This window comes from Oreochromis niloticus, linkage group LG20, assembly GCF_001858045.2.
Source record: "Oreochromis niloticus isolate F11D_XX linkage group LG20, O_niloticus_UMD_NMBU, whole genome shotgun sequence".
NCBI lineage: Eukaryota > Metazoa > Chordata > Actinopteri > Cichliformes > Cichlidae > Oreochromis > Oreochromis niloticus.
In genome coordinates this window covers 17,255,107-17,280,159 of record NC_031984.2, presented here as the reverse complement: position 1 = coordinate 17,280,159, position 25,053 = coordinate 17,255,107, and the positions used below count along the sequence as shown (strand labels likewise).

Below are 25,053 nucleotides of genomic sequence, written 5' to 3'. Positions count from 1 at the left end.
CGAAAATTTAAGACCAAGTCCTCCAAAACCCTCTTAGTTTGTCTATTTTTTGTTCCTTTCTCTTCACACAGGTGTTTAATGATCCCATCCATGGCCACATCGAGTTACATCCACTACTTATCAAGATCATAGACACACCTCAGTTTCAGAGACTACGAAACATCAAGCAGCTTGGGGGCGGTTATTATGTTTTTCCAGGAGCATCGCACAACCGCTTTGAACACTCAATAGGGTATGTCCACTTGTTTACAGACAGACACACTAGTAATACTTTTCTTTCAGTGCTGCATGATGAAATGTGTGTGTGTGTGTGTGTGGCTTTTGGTGATACAGGGTGGGGCACTTAGCAGGAGAACTTGTACAAACTCTGAAGCTGAAACAGCCAGAACTCGACATCAGTGAACGAGATGTCCTTTGTGTGCAAATTGCAGGTCTCTGTCATGACCTGGGTAAGTGATGCACGTCTTTCACACTAATAGCATCAAGTTTATAATACTAGCCAGTGTAAAATAAAACATGCTTGGTAAAATGAAAAAGGCAAATGGTCAGTGTGTGTGGGAACTATAACAGGAGCCATTTATTATTATTATTATTTTTTTTTCATTTGTTTCTCCATGAAGGACATGGGCCCTTTTCCCATCTGTTTGATGGAATGTTCAACCCCGAAGCAGACCCAGAACATAAAGACTGGAAGGTACAAAAAGAAATATCTTTATGCTGTGAGCAATGTTCCCTCTAATTTTTCATGTGTCTGAGCGAACACACAAACTCCCTGAGCGGTCCCTTGGACCACTGTGAGCAACAGCAGACGTGTGCACTGTGGTCACGCCGGCATCGAATCCATCCAAGTTACATGGTTTATTAAAATAATCAAATTACAGCATTTACATTTATGTTAGACTACTTGTAATTAACTGCTTTAGCCCACTTACAATGAAAATGTAAAAAAATCTTGTTCATGACCTGTGTAGTTTGTTAACACTACTGGAAGTAAAAATAACTTGAACTCCAATTTTGAAAACACAACTTTCTTTTTTTTTTATTTTTTATAAGGCTCTGACTTGTATTATGAGTATGAGTCTGTGGTCTGGGAGAGAGTCCTGTAACTCTGTCTGCAAAATTCAGTATATAATGACCAATGTTGGGCAATTAATTATATAGTTACTTCTTCAACAAAGTAACTGAGTTATGCAAACAACAAAGTTTTTTGCAGCTGTTTACCTAAAAATGCAGCCAAGGCGTTTTTTTAAAATAAACATTTCAAACTATTTACAGAACAATCAGCTGTTCTGCATCAAATTTGATGCCACACAAATCATTTGTGCCACTCCAAAAAATAATTTCTGTCCACTGTGAGATAAAGGAGAACAACAGCCTGATACCTGCAGGCATGACAACAGGACATGTATCGCTTCTGTAACACCTGTAGCACTCAGTAGTCGCCTCATTGTTCTGACACACACAACAAAACTATTGACTACACTACACACTAACTACACAAGATTTGCGCTAAACGTCGCAAATCTCTCGCATCTCAAAACACCGCCGTCACTCCTAAAACTTCCCCCCATTCCTAAGCAACTGAATGCCATGTTGCCATATCATTCTTTGATTGGTCGACATTTTTCTACCAATAGGAAAGGGTGGGGTTTTTTGGTTTTGTTTATGCTCACAGGCGGAGAGTGCTTTCGAGCGCTTTCCTTATAAAACGCCGTTTTTACCGTTTCTTCCCGCAGTAAATATAAATAACGATAGTATTCAGGAAGAAAACCAAACATTGCAGATATTTTTTATCATAACTCTGGTTTTACGTGGCCTATCAACACAATTTAAAAACTGGTATAAAGTCCACACTTTTTCCGTCAATTGTTCCGTCTGTCCTGCTCACATCTCCAATGGTTGTACACGTTGTCTTCACTCCACATCGGCCACGCCGCTTTGCTAGCTAAAACACCGGTGTCGGCACATAAGGACGCTGTCATAGCCTGTCAACAAGGTTGATTAGCGGTGTATATACGAATGTGAATCGCATCATTGGCTGGACTATGGGATAAGGTGGCATCGTTCTAATCCCATACGGGAGCAGCCAGTCTTTTTGTGCGCAACGCAGATTTTCTGTGCGCAGAGACCGTGCCAGCAGTGCGCAATTGCGCACGCGCACAGCTTAGGGGGAACATTGGCTGTGAGATGCGACATAATGGCCACCCACAAAAATCTAATATATTTGAGAACACTGTCAGATGCTATATTGAGGAAATAAAGTAGACATGCCACTAAAATTTGATTTAATTTGATTCTGTTGTATCTGATCATTTTAAACTTTCAACCATTTGAATTCTGTTCTTAATGTAAACTGTAATAATGTATCTCTTGCAGCATGAAGATGCCTCTTTAGAGATGTTTGATCATCTGGTGAAGACAAATGGTCTGGCACAAGAGATGGAGCGTTATGGACTGATACTCCCACCAGACCTGACATTTATCAAGGAGATGATTAAACCTCTAAAGAGTGATGACGCTGAGGTACTGGTCAGTTACTGTCTGAATATTATCAAACCATTTGTTATTGTCTCTGTCATAAAGGTCAATTCTGGTGTCGTCTCCACAGTGGCCGTATGAAGGTCGAGATGAGAATAAATCCTTTCTCTATGAAATTGTGTCAAACAAGCAAAATGGGATTGATGTGGACAAGTTCGACTACTTTGCCAGGTGGGACTTGTTGATGACATTTTATTAAAACTTAGTATAATAATAATGGATTGCATTTATATAGCGCTTTTCGAGACCCTCAAAGTGCTTTACATCGAATCGAACAGGCAACCTTCCGGTTACAAGATGAGCTTCCCAACCCCCTGAACCATGGTCGCCCTTGACTTGCTGTATTTCTATATACAACAAGTCTTAAAGGTCTTTTGGAGGGTTTACCATAATAAATGTATGTAAATTGATGTATTTCCTCTCTCCTATCTCAGGGACTGCCACCACCTGGGCATCCGGAACAACTTTGACCATCAACGCTTCATCATGTTTGCCAGGGTATGTGATGTGAATGGGCGGAAGCACATTTGCTCTAGAGACAAGGTGTTGATCCCTGCTTTTTATCAGTTTTTAATGAGTAATTCATTATCTGATTGGCTGTGATTAAACTATAGACGATGGTCTCAACAGGAAGTGGCAAACCTGTATGACATGTTCCACACAAGGAACTCTCTCCACAGAAGAGCGTACCAGCACAGAGTAACCAAGAGTGTAGAAATTATGTGAGTACCAACTGTGTAATTCAATTGTAATACAACATTTATTTCATCTACAGAGTGACCATAAAGTCATATACTGGGTCTTTTTTATCCAGGATCAAAGACGCCCTCTTGAAAGCAGATCATCACATCCTGACTAAAGGTTCAGGAGGGACAACGCTCTGTCTCTCCAAAGCTAAAACTGACATGGAAGCCTACACAAAGCTGACAGGTAGTGGAAAACATGCTCTACATATTTCCTTTTAAACCATACTAAAATGTCTATACATATATGTTCTGTCAAATTATTTGTATAACTTTCAAAAAATCCTTTTTTCTGAATGATTGTAAGTGTTTTCAGTGCAGAATGTCTAAATAGATAGATAGATAGATAGATAGATAGATAGAAGTTGTTGTTGTTCTGTCAAGTAAGTCATTCATTTATAAATACCTTTACACATTAAACAATCCAACCCAGTATCACACCTAAATATTTGCTGGCCCACCGTGTCTATTTCACGCTTTCCCTATCCAAAACATGAAATGGACACGTGTGCAGACGTTGCATTACCAATAATGGTAGTGAACAAAAAACATATAAAGGTCCTTAATTATCAGAAACTATTAAAGAAGGTCCATCCATCCATCTTCATCCGCTTTATCCGAGGCCGGGTCGCGGGGGCAGCAGCCTAAGCAGAGAAGCCCAGACCTCCCTCTCCCCAGCCACCTCCTCCAGCTTATCCGGGGGAACACCAAGGCGTTCCCAGGCCAGCCGAGAGATATAATCTCTCCAGCGTGTCCTGGGTCTGCCCCGGGGCCTCCTCCCGGTGGGACATGCCCGGAACACCTCACCCAGGAGGCGCCCAGGAGGCATCCTTATCAGATGCCCGAACCACCTCAACTGGCTCCTTTCGATGTGGAGGAGCAGCGGCTCTACTCTGAGCCCCTCCCGGATGGCCGAACTTCTCACCCTATCTCTAAGGGAGAAGCCAGCCACCCTTCGGAGGAAGCTCATTTCTGCCGCTTGTATCCGCGATCTCATTCTTTCGGTCACTACCCACAGCTCGTGGCCATAGGTGAGGGTAGGGACGTAGATCGACTGGTAAATTGAGAGCTTCGCTTTTACACTCAGCTCCCTCTTCACCACGACAGACCGGTGCAGCGTCCGCATCACTGCAGCCGCAGCACCAATCCGTCTGTCGATCTCCGGCTCCCTTCTCCCATCACTCGCAAACAAGACCCCGAGATACTTGAACTTCTCCACTTGGGGCAGGAACTCATCCCCGACCCGGAGTGGGCACTCCACCCTTTTCCGGCTGAGAACCATGGCCTCAGATTTGGAGGTGCTGATCCTCATTCCCGCTGCTTCACACTCGGCTGCGAACCGTTCCAGTGCGAGCTGGAGGCCTTCACCTGATGAAGCCAACAGAACCACATCATCCGCAAAAAGCAGAGACCGAAGCGAAAGCCCTCCGCCACTTGGCTGCGCCTAGAAATCCTGTCCATAAAAATTATGAACAGAACCGGTGACAAAGGGCAGCCCTGGCGGAGCCCATCACCCACCGGGAACAAGTCCGACTTATTGCCGGCAATGCGAACCAAACTCTTGTAACGGCTGTATAGGGATCGAATGGCCCGTAGCAATGGGCCAGACACCCCATACTCCCGCAACACCTCCCACAGGACACCCCGAGGGACACGGTCGAATGCCTTCTCCAAGTCCACAAAACACATGTAGACTGGTTGGGCAAACTCCCATGCACCCTCAAGTATCCTCGAGAGGATAAAGAGCTGGTCCAGTGTTCCGCGACCAGGACGAAAACCGCATTGTTCCTCCTGTATCCGAGGTTCGACTAGCGGACGAACTCTCCTTTCCAGCACCCTGGCATAGACTTTCCCAGGGAGGCTGAGGAGTGTGATCCCCCTGTAGTTGGAACACACCCTCCGGTCTCCCTTCTTAAAGATGGGGACCACCACCCCGGTCTGCCAATCCAGGGGTACTGCCCCTGATCTCCACGCAACATTGTAGAGGCATGTCAACCAGGACAGCCCTACAACGTCCAGAGCCTTCAGGAACTCGGGGCGGACCTCATCAACACCAGGGGCTCTGCCACCAAGGAGTTGTTTAACTGCCTCAGTGACCTCGCCCCCAGAAATTGGCGGGTCATTCCCCTCATCCCCAGACTCTGCTTCCTCCTCGGAAGACGTGTCAGTGGGATTAAGGAGGTCCTCGAAGTATTCCTTCCACCGCCTGACAATTTTCTCAGTCGACGTCAGCAGCGCTCCGCCAGCACTATACACAGTGCAGGTAGAGCACCGCTTTCCCCTCCTGAGACGCCTGACGGTTTGCCAGAATCTCTTCGAGACAGTCCGAAAGTCTTTTTCCATGGCCTCTCCGAACTCCTCCCACACCCGAGTTTTTGCTTCAGCCACTGCCCGAGCCGCTTGGCCTGTCGATACCTGTCGGCTGCCTCCGGAGTCCCACAGGCTAACCAAGCCCGATAGGACTCCTTCTTCAGCCTGGTGGCTCCCTTCACCTCTGGTGTCCACCATTTGGTTCGGGGATTACCACCACGGCAGGCACCAACCACCTTGCGGCCGCAGCTCAATGCAGCAGCTTCGGCGATGGAGACGCTGAACATGGTCCATTCGGACTCAATGTCCCCAGTCTCCCTCGGAATGCTGTTGAAGCTCTGCCGGAGGTGTGCGTTGAAGATCTTGCAGACTGGGGCCTGTGCTAGACGTTCCCAGCACACCCTCACTACGCGTTTAGGTGCACCGGGTCTGTCAAGCGTCCTCCCCCGCCACCTGATCCAACTCACCACCAGGTGGTGATCAGTTGACAGCTCAGCCCTTCTCTTTACCCGAGTGTCCAGAACATATGGTCGCAGGTCTGGTGATACGATTAATTAAAGAAGGTGGCTAACTGAATTTCCCGAAGGAACCCAACCGAGGGATTAATAAAGTTTCATCTAATCTAACCTAATCTAATCTAATCTAAACTGTATACACATGTAAATGAATTAACGTCTGTTTAAATGCTTACCAATGAACATTTTCATGTTGGTTTGAAATGAAAAAAAAAATCTCACTCTGCTGTTACTGCAGTTTATTACAACTTACTGCAACTTCTGCATTTGTGTTTTTTTCACGCTTTGGAGATGCACAGCATGAAAAAGACACGGTTGACCAGTGTGTCTATTACACGATTTGCCATGATGTCAGGTTGATTCTTCAGTTTGACTGATACGTCTCTACTAGTTTATAGTAAACTGTAAATTTATTTAAAATACTGCAGTGTTACTAATGCTTTGCTTACTTTATTGCTTGCTTATTTTGTTTTGTTTATTAATGTTAATCAATTTTGTGTGTCTTTCTTTATAAGACATTACTGATGAACTTGTGAATGTTTCTTTGGCTTACTTGAATTGACCTGATCTTAACTTTATTTGTCTGTTTACTCTGCAGATCAAGTGATTGAAAGAATACTCCACCCTTGTTCTTGTTCAAATGAATTCACTCTCTCTCCTCTGGAGGAAGCAAGGATGATTCTGCAGAGGATCATGTCCCGAGACCTGTACCAGTTTGTGGGTGAAACCAAGGTGTGCAATCAGGGCTGGACAAAAAATTGGCCCTGGCTTTTTTGGCCCACCATGATTGTGAAAAAAACAAACAAAAAACAACAACAAACATATACATGGGCCAGGGTATAATTGGCCGTTTTTGACTACTTTTGATTTTACCTCTGCATATCACCTTTAAAAACTAGCTTTGTTATCATTTGGTATCATTCTTTTCAGCACAACCTAATATGTCTGAATTTATAGTTATTTTTTCATTTTGACACAATTAACATAATTGATCTAAAATCAGACAAAAAACATAAAATCTGAGTAGAAAAAGTTATATTTTTTACTGTAACAACCACAAACATGTTTAACAGATCATTTTCATAACTTGAAACGTAAATACAAATTGTAAATTTATAAAGAACAACAGTTATTGCAAATAGTTATTTGCAATTATTTACCCAAAATTGCAGCCAAGGCATTCTTTTATAGCCATTTCAAACTATTTACGGAACAATCAGGTGCTCTGCATCAAATAAGATGCCATATAAATTATTTGTGCCACTCCAAAAAATAATTTTTGTCCACTATAAGAGAGAGGACAACATCACAAGCCTGATACCTGCAGGCCTGACTGCACGAGGTGTATCACTCATCCCGTTTTCCACCTAGAGACAACATTTACACTGTAATCTGTCTTTGGTGACTTTTCAGCAGCAACTGTGACATTCACCAGTCACCTCATTTTTCTGACACACAAAACAAAACTATCGACTACACTACACACCAACTACACAAGACAACTATGGCGTTATTTTTGTGCCACTATTCTGAGCGCATGTAAAAAAAAATTGAGCGCACGTAAAAAACATTTGCAGGTGCAAGTGTTGCATTTTGAGGAAAAATTTATTTTGAGTGAAGAAAAGCTAAATTTGAGTGAACAAAATTCATTGCTGCGTGTAAAAAATGTATTTCAGTGTTTGCTATTATCCATACACACACAATAGCAGCCCCTCTCGCTCAGTTTTTGCATTTGCTCTTGCTCGCAATGTGTTGCTTGCGCTCTCAACATTTCTGCCCGTGCGTGCTCAACTCTTTCTGTACACCATTATATTTGTGCCACAAAACCAGCCAATCACAGACTTGGATGCAAAAAAATCTGATTGGCTGTTTTGGTCTCCAATCAGATCGAAATGACGAAATGCAATATCCCAGAATCCATTTCGTCCAAAACTCAAATGAGGCAGTAGCGGATAGTGATGTGCGATACCACTGATTTTCTTTCTGATCCGATACCAAGTAATATTCAGGGTGGTATCGACGATACTGATCTGATACCAAGTAATATTCAGGGTGGTATCGACGATACTGATCCGATACCGATACTTTGTACAAAAACATATTTTACTTATTGTATCTCAAATTATAGCGTCATAATGATTACAGGACATCAGATTACTTGCTCTTATCACTTAATAATGCAGAGTTCATCATATAGAAATAAAAAAACTGAAGTTGTGCTCTATTTGAACACCTTGCCTGCCTGCAGCACTAAAGGACTCTGTGAGAGACGTCTGTCTCGCCCTAGCAGCACCTGTCCTTGTCCTCCTCTACAGTTAGTGATGTTGCCACAACCATACATGCCAACCCTCCCGATTTTTCCGGGAGAATCCCGAATTTCAGTGCCCCTCCCTAAAATCTCCTGGAGCCAATATTCTCCCGAATTTCTCCCGATTTTCCACCCAGACAACAAAATTGAAAAACCATATCGCAGAATTCATAGCGCGGCCCAGCCAATTCCAGTTTCCAACAATGGCGGCAGCTACTTAGTTTTAAAATTACTCTTATTTCTCTTTCTGGGTCGCAAAACAACTTTTAACATATTTTCAGGTGAGAATGTAGCTGTGTAAACGTCAAATATCTGAGCCAATCGACACATCGTTTTCAAACCCCCGCGGTCTTTCACTACTCGGGTTAAACATGATATATAAGTCACTTTGATAACTTAAAAATGTTATTGTTCGGCTTTTTCAGTGTTTTATTTGTTCGTGAGTAAATCGGTTTGGCTGAGATTAAAGTTATTAGACTAGATTAAATTAAATTTTAACTTTATTAATCCCTCGGGAGGGTTCCTCCGGGGTTTTCACAAAGCTGAATAAACGTCAAACAGAAAACTGATTAAACAGAAGTGTGAGACGGTCGAGAGTTTACGCCAGCGCCCGGTTATATTTTAGACAGCAAGGAGCAGACAGCAGAGTTTCACTCCACCCAGGGATCTCGTGATGTACTACCCGGCTTTCTTTAGACCGCAAAGGCCGGGTCCTCAGGTGGAAGCAGCCTCTGAATTTGGACACCCCCGCTGTTTCCGGGCCAGCCAATAATAACGGTGACATTTAACGTATTTTATCTGATAAATAAACACTGTAAAATGTATTTATCACCCCCCCCCACCCCCAACAGCCCTTTGAATGTCTCCCTAATTCTGAGGTCTCAAGGTTGGCAAGTATGGCCACAACACCTCACTTTTTTGCCACATGTATCGCAAACCACGTCTCAGATGTTTGTGGAGGTAAAATACGTCCGCAAAATTACGTTCAGCCATTGTTGTGAGTGCGCATGCCAAGGTAGTGATGTTCGATTCGTGAACGAATCGTTTAATACTCACTCACCCCCTCCCTTGCTGTGCTGAATCATAGCATGTACGAATCACTCACTCACTCACCCCCTCCCTCCTGATTCACAGCTGCTTCTTATTCTTCTTCTTGGTTAGCAACCAACGTTAAGGCGCATTATCGCCCCCTGGCTCACAGCTCAGTGGACATTTACATGAGAAAATATATATTTGACACATTTAAGGAAAATACTTATAAAATAAATGTTACATCTCCAAGATGTACTATGGCACAGAGGGGTATCACATTCTACAGCATTTATTTTATGACTTAGGGTAAACTCATCTGCCAGTGTGGCAGCCTGCTGTAATGTGGAAACCCTTTGTTCACTTAAATAAAGAGCAATGCACTCAGGAACAGAGTTTTTAAAATCCTCCACAAGCATGAGCTCACGTAACGACCCCAAATTGTTAACCTGGCTTGCAGAGCACCACCTATCGAAAAGCTTTGCCTTCTCCCAAGCGAAGTCAAGGTAGGACTGATCCTGTGCCAACTCCAAACCTCGAAAATGCTGCCTATAGGCATCAGGTACAAGTTCATAGGCTTGGAGGACGGCACTTTTAATCTTTTCATAAACTAGGCCGTCCTGCCAAGACAGACCAGAACAAGCTTCCTGAGCCTTACCCGTGAGTTTACACAGCAACATCACCCCCCACACGTCTTGAGGCCACTGCAGTGCAGTTGCTATGCGTTCAAATATCCTGAAGAAGCTCTCAACACTGGATTCACAGAAAACGGGAACCAGGTGGATGTTGTTGCTTACAAACGAGCCTCTGGACACCTGTTCACCAACAGATGTAGGCCCAGCGCTCGTCAGCTCCAGCTGATTCAACTTGAACGCCATTTCAGCCTAAAGAAAACCACCACACACCTGCCAACTCACTCAGACTACCCAACAATTAACCAATTAATGGAAAACTACACAACTTACTTTAACTGACCAACTTACCTCTTGCAGCATACACATTAAACAAACACGACTTACCCAGTTCCTAAGCACACCAAACTATACCTACCTATCTTCGGGAGCGTGCTGGGCTCGGGGCGACTGGAAAGGCAAAGCTTCAGCGACTGGAGCCCTGAATTGCCTACCCCCAACAGGGAACTTATCCCCGCCCAGGATTACTCCAAAAATAAGAAAGGCAAAATAATAAAAGAGTGCCCGAAGGAAGAACTTAAAAAGCTCAGCTGGACACTCACCTAACTTAACTGGGAAGGTGTATTTTTAACTCTTCTCAAAAAGCAACACAACCGTCACACAAAAGCCAAAAAACCCAAACACCACTAATTTCAAACTCCATTTTCAGGATCCCGGACGAGCCCCCACATTGTTACGTCCCCCCGAAGGGGTCTAGGCATGTGAGTGAGGGGACCAGTAACAAATGGGTCCAGAACAGAATGAAAGGAGAACAGACAGGAGTTTTTAGTAAATAAAATAGTCTTTATTATAGATAATCTTAACATAAAGAGCCGGCAACGCCGTTTTACCAATAACACTTGGAAAAAGGAAAAAGGTTGCAACAACAAAGAACACAACAACCAAACAAAAAACTCCACACCACGAGGAGGCACTTCCAGGGACCCACAAGCTCACCCTGTCACTAGCAGCAGCTAGCTTTACTGCTGCCGAGGCCCACAAGCCCTCACTACTCACGTGAAGCAGCTACACTGCACACTGCTTCCACACTATAGGATCTCTCTCGACACCTTCGACACCCAATGTGGGAACACCAGAGAAAAACCACCCCCTCACATCCAGTTCATCCCCAGCTTATATGACCTCAGAGGGGTGATTGCTGACTGGGCCCAGGTGGTAAATGAGGCCAATGAGCAGCAGCTGTGTCCTGGGGAGAGAGAAGAGCAAGAGAGAGACAGAGGGGTGGAGCAAGAGAGGAAGAGGCGGAGAGAAAACACCACACCCACACAAGGGCAGTTTCAGGAGGCCCAGCTAGGGCCGTAACATCCCTTTAGACTTTTTTTTTTTGCTCTTTTTTGCACCATAAAAATATTTGTTTTTCTTTTTTAATCCCTCATCTTAGCAGTAGGATATACATGAAAAAGAGAAACAAATTAAGTTTGAGTGAAAATGTAAATTTTTTGCACTCTCTGGTCAACTGACTCAGTGACTCAAATGACTCAAAAACCCCGATTCACTTTGGTGAGTGACTCATTCAAACTCGATTCAGTAAAAAGAATCAAATTTACCATCACTACGCCAAGGGTCTGCGAGACATTTATACAGCCGTATTTCGCACATGACTATGAAAGGCGGAAGAGGAAGTAGTTCCTTTGAATGTAGACAATCCGAATGTTATAGTTTCTTTCCACTGTGTTCCTGTTAATGATAAACTGCAAATTTACCCTAAATTACTAAAATATCGATATTTTAATGTGAGAATCGATTCTAGAACATAAATGACTGGTATTGGAGGAATCGATATTTCAGGATCGATCCGCACATCACTAGTAGCGGAGGAACACAGAGTGGCGGAGTTTGAAATATTACTCTTTCTGGGTCACAAAATAAAGTTTTAAGATATTTTCATGCGAGAATGGTGCTGTGTAAACTTCAAATGTCTGCTCGATTCATCAAGACATCACATATTTGCAAAAGTGCTCTAACGTTCTCGGGAATGCCTGTTACCCACCAGCTGACCGGGTGGTCATTCGGGTTAAACGTAATATATAAGGCTGAACTGACAAAAAATCGGCCAATTACACCACCAGGTATTATAGGAAAAACCATAAAGCCTTTGAACTAAAACAAATGCTGTTGTGACAGTGATGTACACTCCAGCAAACAGCTGATACTAGAAATTAATATTAAATAAATTCTAACAACAGCTGATCAAGCTTAAACGTGCTGCTGTTGTTTAGCGCAACATCCGCTGGTTTCCTCTTTCTGGCGCAAAGTGGGCGATAAACAAACGAGAGATGATCAGCTGATCATTGATCAGTTTCATGATTGAAGTAGCAACAGGAGAGGGAGGGGGAGAGAATGAGAGAAGACGAGGCAGCTGCAGCGTAAAGACAGAATAACTTCAGCTTTCTGTCTTTTTCATTCTAGCTGAAGTACGGGACGAAATGCGTTCCTTTTCCCCTCAATACGGATGTATTGTAATTGGTCCAGCCCAGAGTTGATCATGACCAATTGGCTAATCCACCACCTTTCATTGTTTATACCGTTACAAAACCAAACAAACAAACATAAAAATGAAAAATCATTATTGGCTCACCGGGCAAATGCCCGGTATGCGGTCAGCTGGTGGGTAACAGGCATCTCCGAGAACGTTAGAGCACTTTTGCAAATATGTGATTCAACGTTCAACGTTGTTGAACTCCTGCACTTTTTCCGGGCACATTATTTCGGTGACTTTAACAAGGCCGTGTTTTATGAGGTCTCCATCTGAAAAAGGCTTGCCCTGTCTTGCGATGAGTTGGGCGACCTCATAGCTGCTATTGGAGCCTTTTCCTGGACAATTTGAGCACGAAAAAAATACTGTTGCTGACCCCACAGGATAGCTACCCTTTGCTTTAATTTCTGCTCTCGCTCACCACCAGTGTAGGATGCATAGGCCTGATGTTTGGTTTCATAATGACGTCGTACATTATACTCTTTCATAACTGCCACAGTTTCAGTGCAGATCAAACAGACACACGTCCCCTTGAATTCTTTGAAGAAATATTCACTCTCCCACTGTGTCTGAAATTTTCTGCGTTCACTTTCTACCTTTTGCTTCTTTGGTTCTACCATGTTTGGTAACTTGGGGGTAAATTTCTTCTGTGATTGTCCTTTTTGGTGGAGCAACTGCCTTGATCAACAGTAGCTCCCCCTGGTGTTAAAACTAAGAAGTGCAATAAACTCAAGCAAAAGTTGAAGTGCGGGCCATCTTCTATTCTATTTATAAAATTACTTGAGGGCCAATTGGGCCGGACTTTGGACACCCCTGGTTTATGGTATGAACATAATTCAAATTCGGTCCCAACAGACTACCAGGTGTACATTGAGAGTTTGAACTAAAAAACTTCTGTAAGATTTACATTCAAAAAAAAGGCAGGAAATTACTGTAGATGTGCAAAGGCCTGTACAGGCTAGTATCTAGCCGTAAAATAAATGGAAATTGTCCATGTTCTCAAATAGTCCAGACTACAGCACCTTCTTCTTCATGTAATTCCTCCAGGAACTGCCTGCATACTCCCGTCACATTAGGATGGATATTGTCATGCACCAGGAGGATTCGAGGACCCACTGCACCAGCATAGGGTCTGTAAGCGTGGGATTTCATCCCAAGATCTGTGGCACAACCTGTAGAGGTTTGTGTGTCTCTCCATGGATATGGCTCCCCAGACCATCACTTATAAACCCTCAAACTGGTCATGCTAAACAATGTTACAGCAGCATCACATTTTCCATGGCTTCTCCAGACCCTTTCACAGCTGTCTTATGTGACCCTTTCTTATGTGTTCAGCTCTCATCTGTGAAAAGTGCAAGGTCCCAGTGGTAGACTTGCCATTTCTGGTATTTAATGGCAAATGTGTGGCACAAAACAGCAGATACTCTGGACAGGACCTTCTGCCCTGGATTCTCCTCCATTCTCTTCAGACTGTACTGGGAGACCCAGAAAAACCATCTGGCAGTGGCACATATCAATGTGCCATCCTGGAGGATTTGGACAGACTCTGTGGGGACCATGTATTGCCTCAGTCTTTCAGTAGTGACAATGACCCTTGGCAAAAGCAAAACTTTTGGAAACCAGTCAGCCCGCCTGACGCAGGGCTTACGCAGAGAGACAGACAACCATTCCCACCTACGGGCAATTTAGATTCCCCACTTAAAATAACCCCACTATTTACATGTCATTGGACTGTGTTAGGAAGCCAGAGTACCTGGAGAGAACCCCCAAAAGAACATGTAAACTCCACACAGAAAGGTCCCGGCCAGATGGTGAAGTTGAACTCAGGACCTTCTTGCTGTGAAGGAGCAATGCTAATCACGGCACCACCCAATATTCTCAATATTTGAGACAGACTTAAACTGAATTCACTGTAGCTGATTTTGAAACCATTTAAATCCATAGTGAGTCATTCATAGTCACCTGCATAATAGCTTATTAGCCCAGTTTAACCTGCATTTAGGCAATATTTTATTGCAAGACAATATCTAGTTGATTACAATATTTGTGGTGTGTGAGTGCGCTAAAAAAAGAGAGAGATGTTGATGTGACTCTTTTCTCCCTTTCTCAGCTCAAGAAAGAAGACCAAGAGGAAATAAAAGTAAGAGTGAAAAGTGATCATAAAAAGAGATTAGCAAAACAATGATAATATCAATGACAGCACATGTTCTCTCCTCCATCTGTCAGAAGATGAAGGACAGGTTGGAAAATGAACTGGTTAAAGTTATTTCAAAAGACAACTTTGAAATTACTGTGAGTTTTTATTCTAATTATACTCAGTAATAAATCTTCGTAAAACCTTCCTAAAATCTTTTGTTTCTTTTTTTTTAGTTAAATTGTGTTGCCAACCTGCACTGAGCCATAATGTACATGTGAACATAAACACAGGCTGGTCTGTCACATTTCTCTTTTAGGTTGTCACTTTGGACTATGGGATGAAAAACAAGGACCCCATCAATACCACATATTTCTACACTAAGGCTAACCCTACTGAAGCATTCAAGATTCCCAGAGAACAGGTCAGAACTACTGCATGTCTTTGCATGAGCTGTGTGTTCTTTCTGTAGATGTCTCTGTAAAACAGCTTTTATGTTACTGTCCTTGTTGTCAGGTGTCCAAGCTTCTCCCAGTGTGCTTTGCTGAGAAGATCCTCAGAGTTTACTGTAAGAACTCAGCCAGTCTGAGAGATGCTAAGTTCTGCTTTCAAAGCTGGTGTCATGAAAATGACTTTCTAACTGAGGTAACACTTTATTCTGTTCGGTGGCAGTGACAGGCATTACCATGTTACAAGCAATGTGATGAGAACATAAACAAGAAAGCTGCTGTTAAACCCGCATATCCTGTCAGAGCCTTGAGTTCACATAACACTTTTGTACTAATGAACTTGTCTGTGTCATTATATATCTACAGGATCGAGACAGAGCAACTCCATGAAATGAAGATGTGAAACAATGAGAGATTTATTTTTTTGTGTTACTGCAGAGATTTAAAAACAGGTAAATCAACAAACTAAAGTGGTTTGGTGATTAAAATATATAATCACACATTTTCACTATAATCAGACTATATAGCTCAACTTGGCTGAATGGTTTAGATAAAGGCTAATGTTGTGATTTGAAAAATCATTATTTATTATATAACAGGTCTCTACATGAAAATTCACCAAAGGATGACAGAATCTTTCTGCTGTTTCCTCTTTAGATTTGTTTACTGCTGGATTCTGGTCCATCCAAAATAAAGTTTCTTTTCTCTTTGTTGTGCGTTATTTTAAAGTAACAGCCTTTGGAACATAAGAAGGAACTATGATACAAATACTATATTTTTCAAAATTGCATAGATTTCACTATGCTACTCATCCCTGCTGGTTACTGTTGGAAAAAGCATCCAGAATGCAAAACCTAATGTAGCCGGGTAGCACGAGGTCTCATTATGAAACCCCAGTCACCAATCAGACTTAATAGACACTTATAGCATTTCACATTGTATGTGATTTTTCAGTGATTCATAGTGGTGCTCTTGGAGGGGTGGAGTTTGGGTAATAATTATTATTGTTCAGAGAGATCAAGTCCATATGCTGTTAGCCCTTTTGCCACATCTGAGGTTTAGAGGATCCATAAACTTTTGTAAACTTTGTAGGAAATGAAAGATTACAAGAACTGTGTTGAAGAAAGGCTGGACAGTGACACAGGACAGCCACAAAAGCTTTTGGCACACTTTAGATGCTTGTGCTCCAACTTACGAGCAAACCAGCTGCACTGCAGTCACAAAGTTGAGAAGAATCTTTATAACACATGTATCAGTTTCAGTTCAGGGGAAATTGTGTTACAGCAACATGATAAAGCACAGAAGTATACTACAGTCGACACTAAACAACAAATAAACAACAAAATTAAAGTGCCACGGATGTTTGTTAAGGGCCTTATACTACGAGAGTGGAAGAATGTACATATACACACCATTAATAAAAAAAACAAATCAAAGGAAAAGTTAGCTAAAAACAGAAAAACTAAGACTGACATGGTGTATGAGAGTGGTGCAATTTGCATTAATATGTACATTATAAATCTAAGAAAAACAGCTGCTTGAAGGTATAATACAAAAATATGTTTGGGATCTTAGGACTGACACACAGCGCTGTCTGGATTGGCGAGCGCAGCTGCGTTTTAGAAGAGACGACGCAAATGCAGACACTTCTAGACAGGACTGGTCCTAACAAAAGAGCCGTTTATTTAGGTTGGATGATGATTAAATAAGAATACAAAACAAAAGGCAAAAGGAGACTTAGATTTTCACTAAACAAAATTAAACTGGGTATGTCTGTGAGGGTTCTTAGTCATCCAGGTCATCGTAGTCTACGGAGCTTGGCAAGAAAAGCATCTGGAAGTCTTTAAGTTTCTTGAAGACATTTCACCTCTCATCTGAGAAGCTTTGTCAGTTCTAAGATTAATTGGTGGAGAGTCCCAGATTTCTATTGGGAGAAAAAATCAGGAGAGCCTTCTCCAAACATGACATCCCAGTGTACTTCAGACCAAGCCATACACTCAGACAAAAACTGGTTCATCCCAAAGACAAAGCTCCCAAACACAAACGTAACAATGTAGTATATGGTGTACAGTGCAACAAGGAATGTTCAGACCCCCATATTGGAGAAACCAAACAGCCACTTTAAAAACACATGGCACAACAAGAAGAGCCAACTTTACAGAACAACCGAGGATGCCAATGTGCACATTTTGGACAGTTGATTTGAAAGAGGAGTGAAATAAGCCATCTATGTCCACTGTGAACAATCATCTTCTAACAGAGTTGGTGGCTTACGACACCAGCCGTCTGCCATCTATAATTCAGTTCTTAGATCCCTTCCCAGATGCCTTAACGCCCACTCACATCTTGGGTCATTTGATCTCAGTTAGTCACATGATAGGGTGAGCAAGGTCTCACAATGGGTTCACCTGAAACCTTGGCTGATTGTGACCTAAACCCGTTTTCACACCCTGCCTCATGTGATTGGGCAGAGAATTGATAGGGGGTCCATGACCCTCTTAGGGACATTCCTAATAGACCTTAAGTCTGGGACTCTCCGCCAATCGCTCTTAGAACTGAAGAAGCTCCTCGGATGAGAGGTGAAGTCCAGATGCTTTTTTAAGACGAGGTGGCCAATGTATGTTGAGCATAATGATTAACATACAATAATCATATGTTGGTGCAGTGAAGTGTGTTTCTCAAATAATATACAAAACTCTCATATGAGAAGAATAATTTAAAAATACAAATGTTGATGCATAAATATGCAGTGAGTCCAAGCATTAAGTTAAGTGTACATATGACTTCTTTAAAACACGTGTATGAGCTCGAACAATTGGTAAAACAAGTCTGAACAACGTTGGACATGCCCGATGAATGAACCAAAATAAATAAAGAAAAACTGGACACACAGGATAAAAACAATACAACAAACCTTGAGTGATTGTTCCACAAGTATTTCTTCTTTTATACTCAAGTCTTCCTCATCATTATTTTTTCTCTTTCCTTTTTTGTTGAGCAATCACCCACAACTTAAAGATGCTCGGGAGAATATTTTCATAGCCATTTAATCATGTCAAGAAAATGGGATGAAAGTAACTGCAGAAAGCTGAAGTAAAGAATGGGGTGAAAGAGAAAACATGACTTGTTTAAAACACATGTATGAGCTCAAATATCTGGTAAAACAAAACTGAAAAACACTGGACACACCTAATGCATGAACATAAATAGCAGTACAAAAACTGGAAACACAGGACGAACACAACACAACAAACCTTGAGTGATTGTTCCACAAGTGTTTCTTGTTTTATAGTCAAGTCTTCCACATCATCATGTTTTCTGTTTCCTGTTTTGTTGTGCAAACAGACACAACTTAAAGATGCTCTGCAGAATATTTTCATAGTCATTTAATCAGGTAAAGAAACTGCAGAAAGCTGAAGTAAATAATGGTTTGAAAGAGTAAAAGGAAAGGCAGAAGACTGACTACAGCTAGCAACAAATAATTTTTCAGTGATTATTTTGTACTGTTGAATAAGCAGAATTGAACAAAGTTGGACACCTAATGCATGAACCAAAAAAATGATGTAGAAAAACTGGACACACAGTATTAATACAACACTTAAATATTCAGGCACTGAAGTCACCAAATGAAGTGTTTCAGGTGTAAGTTTGTCCCATTCTTCCTGCAAACAAGTCTTACGGTGGGCAACAGTACGGGGTCTTCTTTGTGGCATTTTGCACTTCAAAATACGCCACACATTCTCTATTCGAGACAGGTTTGGACAAACTTTTACATGATGGCTCAGGACAAATTTAGCTCTTTTTAAATTACTGTTTATCTCCACAAACTCAAGAATTCAAGTCAATTTCCACAGCTATGGGCCAGTTATGTTTACAGTTGATATGTTTATTCATTGATTCAGCACACAACCATTAGGCTGGGCTATTTAGATGCTTTTCTCTTTACTTATGTTAGTAAAATGATCATGGAAGCTACTACATTTTTGCAACATTTTTATGACAGCTATATTTAACTGTACTTTCATAATATATCATAATACATTGACACTCAATTCTCTGTCTAGAGGACACTGGTTAGCTAATGCTGTCATCAAGTAGCCTATCACTAGCAAACAAACAGCAAGCCAAGCGATGAATTCGTATATGAAATTCCAATGTTGAACCTGGAATAACATTAATTATGATGATGTGGGAACAACACCAACACGAGGATATCAGGTCCTGCTGGCAGGCACAACCCTAAAATGAGTTCTATTTCTAAAAGTGTTGACAAGAGAAAGACAATGAGCTGCCTAGTTAGTTATGACTGTAGTATGATATAATATAATATGCTCAAGTTATTCCTGTCCAGTTATTTACAAATCACTACCTACTACCCACTCCATGTTGTTTTCATTTTTTTCATAGTATTGTGTTAATGTGCTGTCCCCAGTATTTCTAGTACATTTTGTTTGTTCATATATTTGCTGTATCCTGCAGTGATATTGAAGCTGTTCCAGTCTGTTGTGGTAAAAGGAGAGCTGAGTGTAAAACCGAAGCTCTGAATTTATTGGTTGGTCTACATCCTTACCTTCACCTATGGTCATGAGCACTGGGTAGTGAGCGAAAGAACAAGATCGCAGATATAAGCGGCTTTGTCTGAAGGGTGGCTGGCCTCTCCTTTAGAGATAGGGTCAGGTGTTTGGCCATCTGGGAGAGCCTCAGAGTAGAACTGCTGCTCCTCCACATCGAAAGGAGCCAATTGAGGTGGTTCGGCATCTCACTATGATGCCTCCTGGGTGGGGTGTTTTGGGCATGTCCCAGCGAGAAGAGGCCCCGGGGCAGACCCAGGACAAACTCAAGAGAATCTATCTCTTGGCTGGCCTGGGAACGCCTTGGTGTTCCCCCGGAAAGGTTGGAGGAGGTGGACTCAGAAATGCACACTATCTTGGTCGACTGCTGCATCTAAACTTTCTCCCAGACTTCTCTTTCTTTCTTGCCTTCGCAAAACATATCTAATGTCCTGTTCAATATCTAATCCAAAGTTTATTTAGCATACAGACTGGAAAATCTGGGATTGATCCACTGACTTTTCAATTTGTAGGTGCTACTACCTGAGCCACAGCCCTCACAGACGCTGCATGAATTTAGAAACTCCTTTTAAGTCTGCAAGATAGCAGTTCAAAATTCAAAAGATAAATTAATTCAATTCTAAATGACCAATGATGTTGTAGACAAGTGAATAAGGAACTGCATTTTCATTTCATCCTAAAGCACATTAGGCCCGACTTCTGTTTTGAACACATGGAAAATGTGTTTGTTTATGTGGTAAACAAAAAAGTGTGAAACAACTCATAACATATTTTATATTTTAGATTCTTCAAATAACCAGCCTTTGCTTTGAATACAGCTTTGCACACTCTTGGCATTCTCTCGTTGAGCTTCATGAGGTAGTCACCTGAAAAGGTTTTCCAACAGTCTTGAAAGAGTTCCCAGAGATGCCGAGCACTTGTTTGCCCTTTTGCCTTCACTCGGTCGATCTAATCCCAAACCATCTCTATTGTGTTTAGATCAGGTGACTGTGGAGGGCAGGAAACCTGGCGCAGCACTCCATCACACTCCTTCATGGTCAAATAGCCTTAGACAGCCTGGAGGTGTGTTTGGGGTCATTGTCCTTGTAACCCAAAGAACCCGACACGAGTCAGATGTTCATTTTATTGTCCAGTACTGTTGAAAAATAGATGACGGTCCAACTAAACGCAAACTGGAAAGAATGGTATGTCGCTGTTGGTGCTGCTTCAGTGTGCCATTTTGCGACTTCTTGCAATTTTAAAAATAAATTGATTAAAGTCATATCTAGTTTTTTTCTCTATTTAAGCTAATTGTTTTGAGTAAATAACCCCTTTGCTTGGAAAATGGAACAAATACAAAGACCTGTTTAAACTGGAAGACACTCACCTTCTATCAGTGTTTGCACAGTGTACCTTATGATTGCACAGTTCTGTGTTTGTCTGTCTCTCTGTTTTCTTTATCCAAGGGTGTGGTGCTCCTCCCAGCTACCTGTTTGCACACCTGTCATCGGTCGTGACATCAATGCTGTTATACTGCTGTCCACACAATGTATTCACACTTTCATAAACAGAGTATTCATAATAACTTTTTACTATCATAAGTTTCAGTGTGCCTTCAATTTTGAATAAATCCCCAACAGTGTCACCAGCAAAGCCCCATCACACCTCCTCCTCCATGCTTCACGTTAGGAACCATACATGCAGAGACCATCCATTCACCTTTTCTGTGTTGCACAAACACACAGTGGGCACAACCAAAGATCTCAAATTTGGACTCATCAGACCAAAGCAAAGATTTTAACTGGTCTGATGTCCATTCCTTGTGTTTCTTGGCCCAGACAAATCTCATCTGCTTGTTGCTTTTCCTTAATAGTGGCTTCTTAGCAGCTTTTTGGCCTAAACAGTTGGTGCAGAGATGTGCCTGCAGCTAGAACTCTGTGTGACACTTATCTGGGCTCTAATCTTAGGTGCTGTTAACTTTCAATTTGTTAACAAATTATATGATATAATTTATATTATAATTTAAAATAAAATAATTAAACATTCTAACCGAAAATGGATTTAGCTACATTCTGGACCGTGTTTCTGGAATGCAGTAGCAAACGAACTGATTGGAGACCGTAACAGCCAATCAGAATTTTTGCATCCAAGTCTGTGATTGGTTGGTTTTGTGGCACACTTATAACAGTGTACAGAGTGTGGAGCGCACACGAAGCAGAGATGTTGTGAGCGCAAACGACACACTGAGAGCAGGTCCAAAGATGTCTGTCAACTCACAGAGCAGAGAATGATCGAGAGCAAATGCCAACAACTGAGCAAGAGGGGTTGTTATTGTGTGTGTAAATGGATAATAGCAAACACTGAAATACATTTCTTGCACGCAGAAATGAATTTTGTTCGCTCAAATTAAACTTTTCTTCTCTCAAAATGCAACATTTGCGCTTGCAATTTGTTTTTTTACGTGCGCTCAGAATAGAGGCACAAAAATAATGCTATAGCAAACTCGATTGTAGGTTGGTTCCCACTGTTTTTTGCTTACATACAGCCAATTTTGATTTTTGTGAATTAACATTTTTGTGATATGTTTTAGGGAACAAAGACCAAACAGCTCAATTTATTAAAATGAGAGGAGAAAATGATCACTTCTTGGTGTGCAGAATTCGGCCACTGTGGCATGGAGGTACAAGAATAAATCAATTTACACAGCATACTCATATGTCTTGATGCATGCTGTTGATTCTGTTCATCTGGACGTAGTGTTTTCAGTGGGAGAAACGTTTCATCACTCATCCAAGTGACTTCTACAGTCTCAGCTGACTGCAGGTTTCCCCAATCTTATAAACAGTACAGTTGCATGCACTTAAATACACTCTCGATGGAGGCTCTGTTGAAGGACCCAGCAGTCTCTGTGTGATATTATTCCTCCTGAGAATTCTCAGAAAGTACAGTCTGTGTTGGGCCTTTTTCAGCAGCTCAGAGGTGTTCACGCTCTTCTATGTTGTGCCATGCGTTTATGAAGTGGCTGTTTGGTCTCTCCAATGTAGAGGTCTGAGCATTCCTCGCTGCACTGTACAGCATACACTACGTTGTTAAGTTTGTGTTTAGGAGTTCTGTCTTTGGGATGAACCAGTTTTTGCTTGGGTGTGTGACTGGTATATCATAGGGTGACCATATTTTGATTTCCAAAAAAGAGGACACTTGGCTCAGTCATGAAGAACTTGCTTAAAGAAACATAAAATGGGCCCGGGCATTTTGACTAGAGACCGGCCCACCGGGTATTATAGGAAAAGCCATAAAGCCTTAGAATGAAAACAAACGCAGTTGTGACAGTGATGTACACTGTCTTGTTGGTGTATGTATGATTTCTATACATTTTACATCAGATAAAAACTGGTTGTAAGATTCAGATAATTATTTAATAAAAGCGAGACATTTTAAATGAATGAATGAATGAATGAATAGCCTTTATTGTCATTGTACAAGGTACAACGAAATTGGAGTGCCGCTCCCTTGGTGCAAAATTCAATAATAAATATAAATATAAAATATAAAAGTACAATAAAACAATCGTAACTACTCAAACAATAGTAAGTACAATATATACAAGATAGCAGCATTAATATAATAACAGTATGAATAGCAGCATAATATAATGACAGTGACAGTATGGTATAGCTAAGCAGGTTCAATTGTTTTTGTGCTTACTTACTACGGTGATAGCTCTGGGAAAGAAGCTATCCCTGAATCTGTTTGTCCTGGTTTTATGTGACCTGTACCCACTGGCGTGCACAGATAGAGACGAGGTGGTGCTGAAGCACTTGCCCTTTTGCCCTCAGTCCAAAAAAGTGCCCTTTTGAAAGACGTGATTTTTTTTTTTTTTTTTTTAAAGCTGCGCGATTTAAAAAGGTGTGAAAATAATGGCTTGATTTGTGCCCCTTCTTCAAAGACACCCGAACCCTGTCGCTTTTTCACTGTCACCGTGTCACGTGAACACGCTTGCAGTTCATTTGTTGTGAGGCGTGTAGCAGCGGCATGACATAGGACTACTTGGAGTAGGCATAGTAGGCTAACTATAGCGACTGGGAGCCACGGCGGACAACACGGCAGCTCTTTCCCTTCCCAACCAGTCAGGTAACCCATGAATCGAGTGAAATTATTCTGTTTGCCCTCTAAGACCAACCTGCAATTGTTTTGTTGTGAAGTAGCCTGTCAGAAACTGCACATGACAAACTTTGCCAGCTTGCCCCCTCCATCCATCCATATGGATAAACAAAAAAACGACACATTTAAAATGTAACCTAAACCATTTAGGCAACCCCACTCTCCATCAATTCCGACCTTTTTGCATACACTATTGAAAATATCACGTTATGCTATAGGCTACATGCCGTTAGGCAGAGGGCTCTTTTGAGCCCATTTTTCGTTACAAATTTTAGGATGATCTCACGGAAATCTGTGAATAAATACAAAGTTTTCAAACTGAAGTCAGTGACGGGAAGACATCACACTTTTTAGAGATGGAACTGCAGAAAAACCTAAAACCTTGACATGATTATGAATAATAGAATTATGGACGTTTCTCCGTTTTTGTGGATTAGCCTTTCCATAACTAACGTCAACTACTGTCCTACTTCGGTAAGATTGAAATTAATGTCTTTGACTGTCTTTAGTAGGTGTCTCCTGTGAGAAAGTTAGAACACCGTCCAACTGTCTAAAGATGCAGTCTTTAGCCTAACTGGTTGTTACTGACTCAGCGATGCTCGCAGACATTTACGCACTGTGTTGTGACCTGATTGTGACAGAACAGTGACGTTGTTATTGGTAGTTTGAAGGGTACGGTGTTGGGGGTGGTGCATGTTAAAAGTTTTGAGAAGCACTGGTTAGACATGTTAATTTTTTTTGGTGTAACATATTGGCAACATTAACACATTAATTTGCTAAAGGAAAAATAGGCAGTTCCCAATTGCCTGTGAAAACGACCATTCTGCCCTGTTCTTGTAATGACCACAGTCAGTCTTATTCGTTCTCATACATTTTGGTCTATTTATTTACTAATTTCAGCAAGCATAATGCCTAGGAAAGAGAGGCTGAGAAAGGAGAAAGAAAGGGATCTACAACAGGCAGCCCAGGGAAGCAGTTCTCTGCTCTCCTGGATGAAAGCAAAGGAAAATGAAGATGAAAGGTCAGAGTCAAGGGCAGAGTCAGGTTCTATTTTAATGTTTTAATGTAACCTGCTCCTTGCAGTTAATTCTATTGAAAAATCTTAAAAGCTGTTCACAGTTAGTTTTTAATGAACTTAATCAGCAGGC

The 25,053-nt window shown here is 41.7% G+C and overlaps 1 protein-coding gene across 1 annotated transcript in view; it reads left to right on the top strand.

The window, feature by feature from the left end:
- The window catches only part of LOC109194484 (deoxynucleoside triphosphate triphosphohydrolase SAMHD1), a 103,649-nt gene that overhangs the window by 27,940 nt on the left and 50,656 nt on the right, over nt 1-25,053 (top strand). Inside the window, exons 10-14 of the mRNA XM_019349711.2 lie at nt 2,973-3,081; nt 3,169-3,260; nt 3,353-3,468; nt 6,705-6,838; nt 14,722-14,751. Of these exons, the coding sequence (XP_019205256.1) occupies nt 2,973-3,081; nt 3,169-3,260; nt 3,353-3,468; nt 6,705-6,838; nt 14,722-14,751 (481 nt within the window). The remainder of the gene's footprint in view (nt 1-2,972; nt 3,082-3,168; nt 3,261-3,352; nt 3,469-6,704; nt 6,839-14,721; nt 14,752-25,053) is intronic.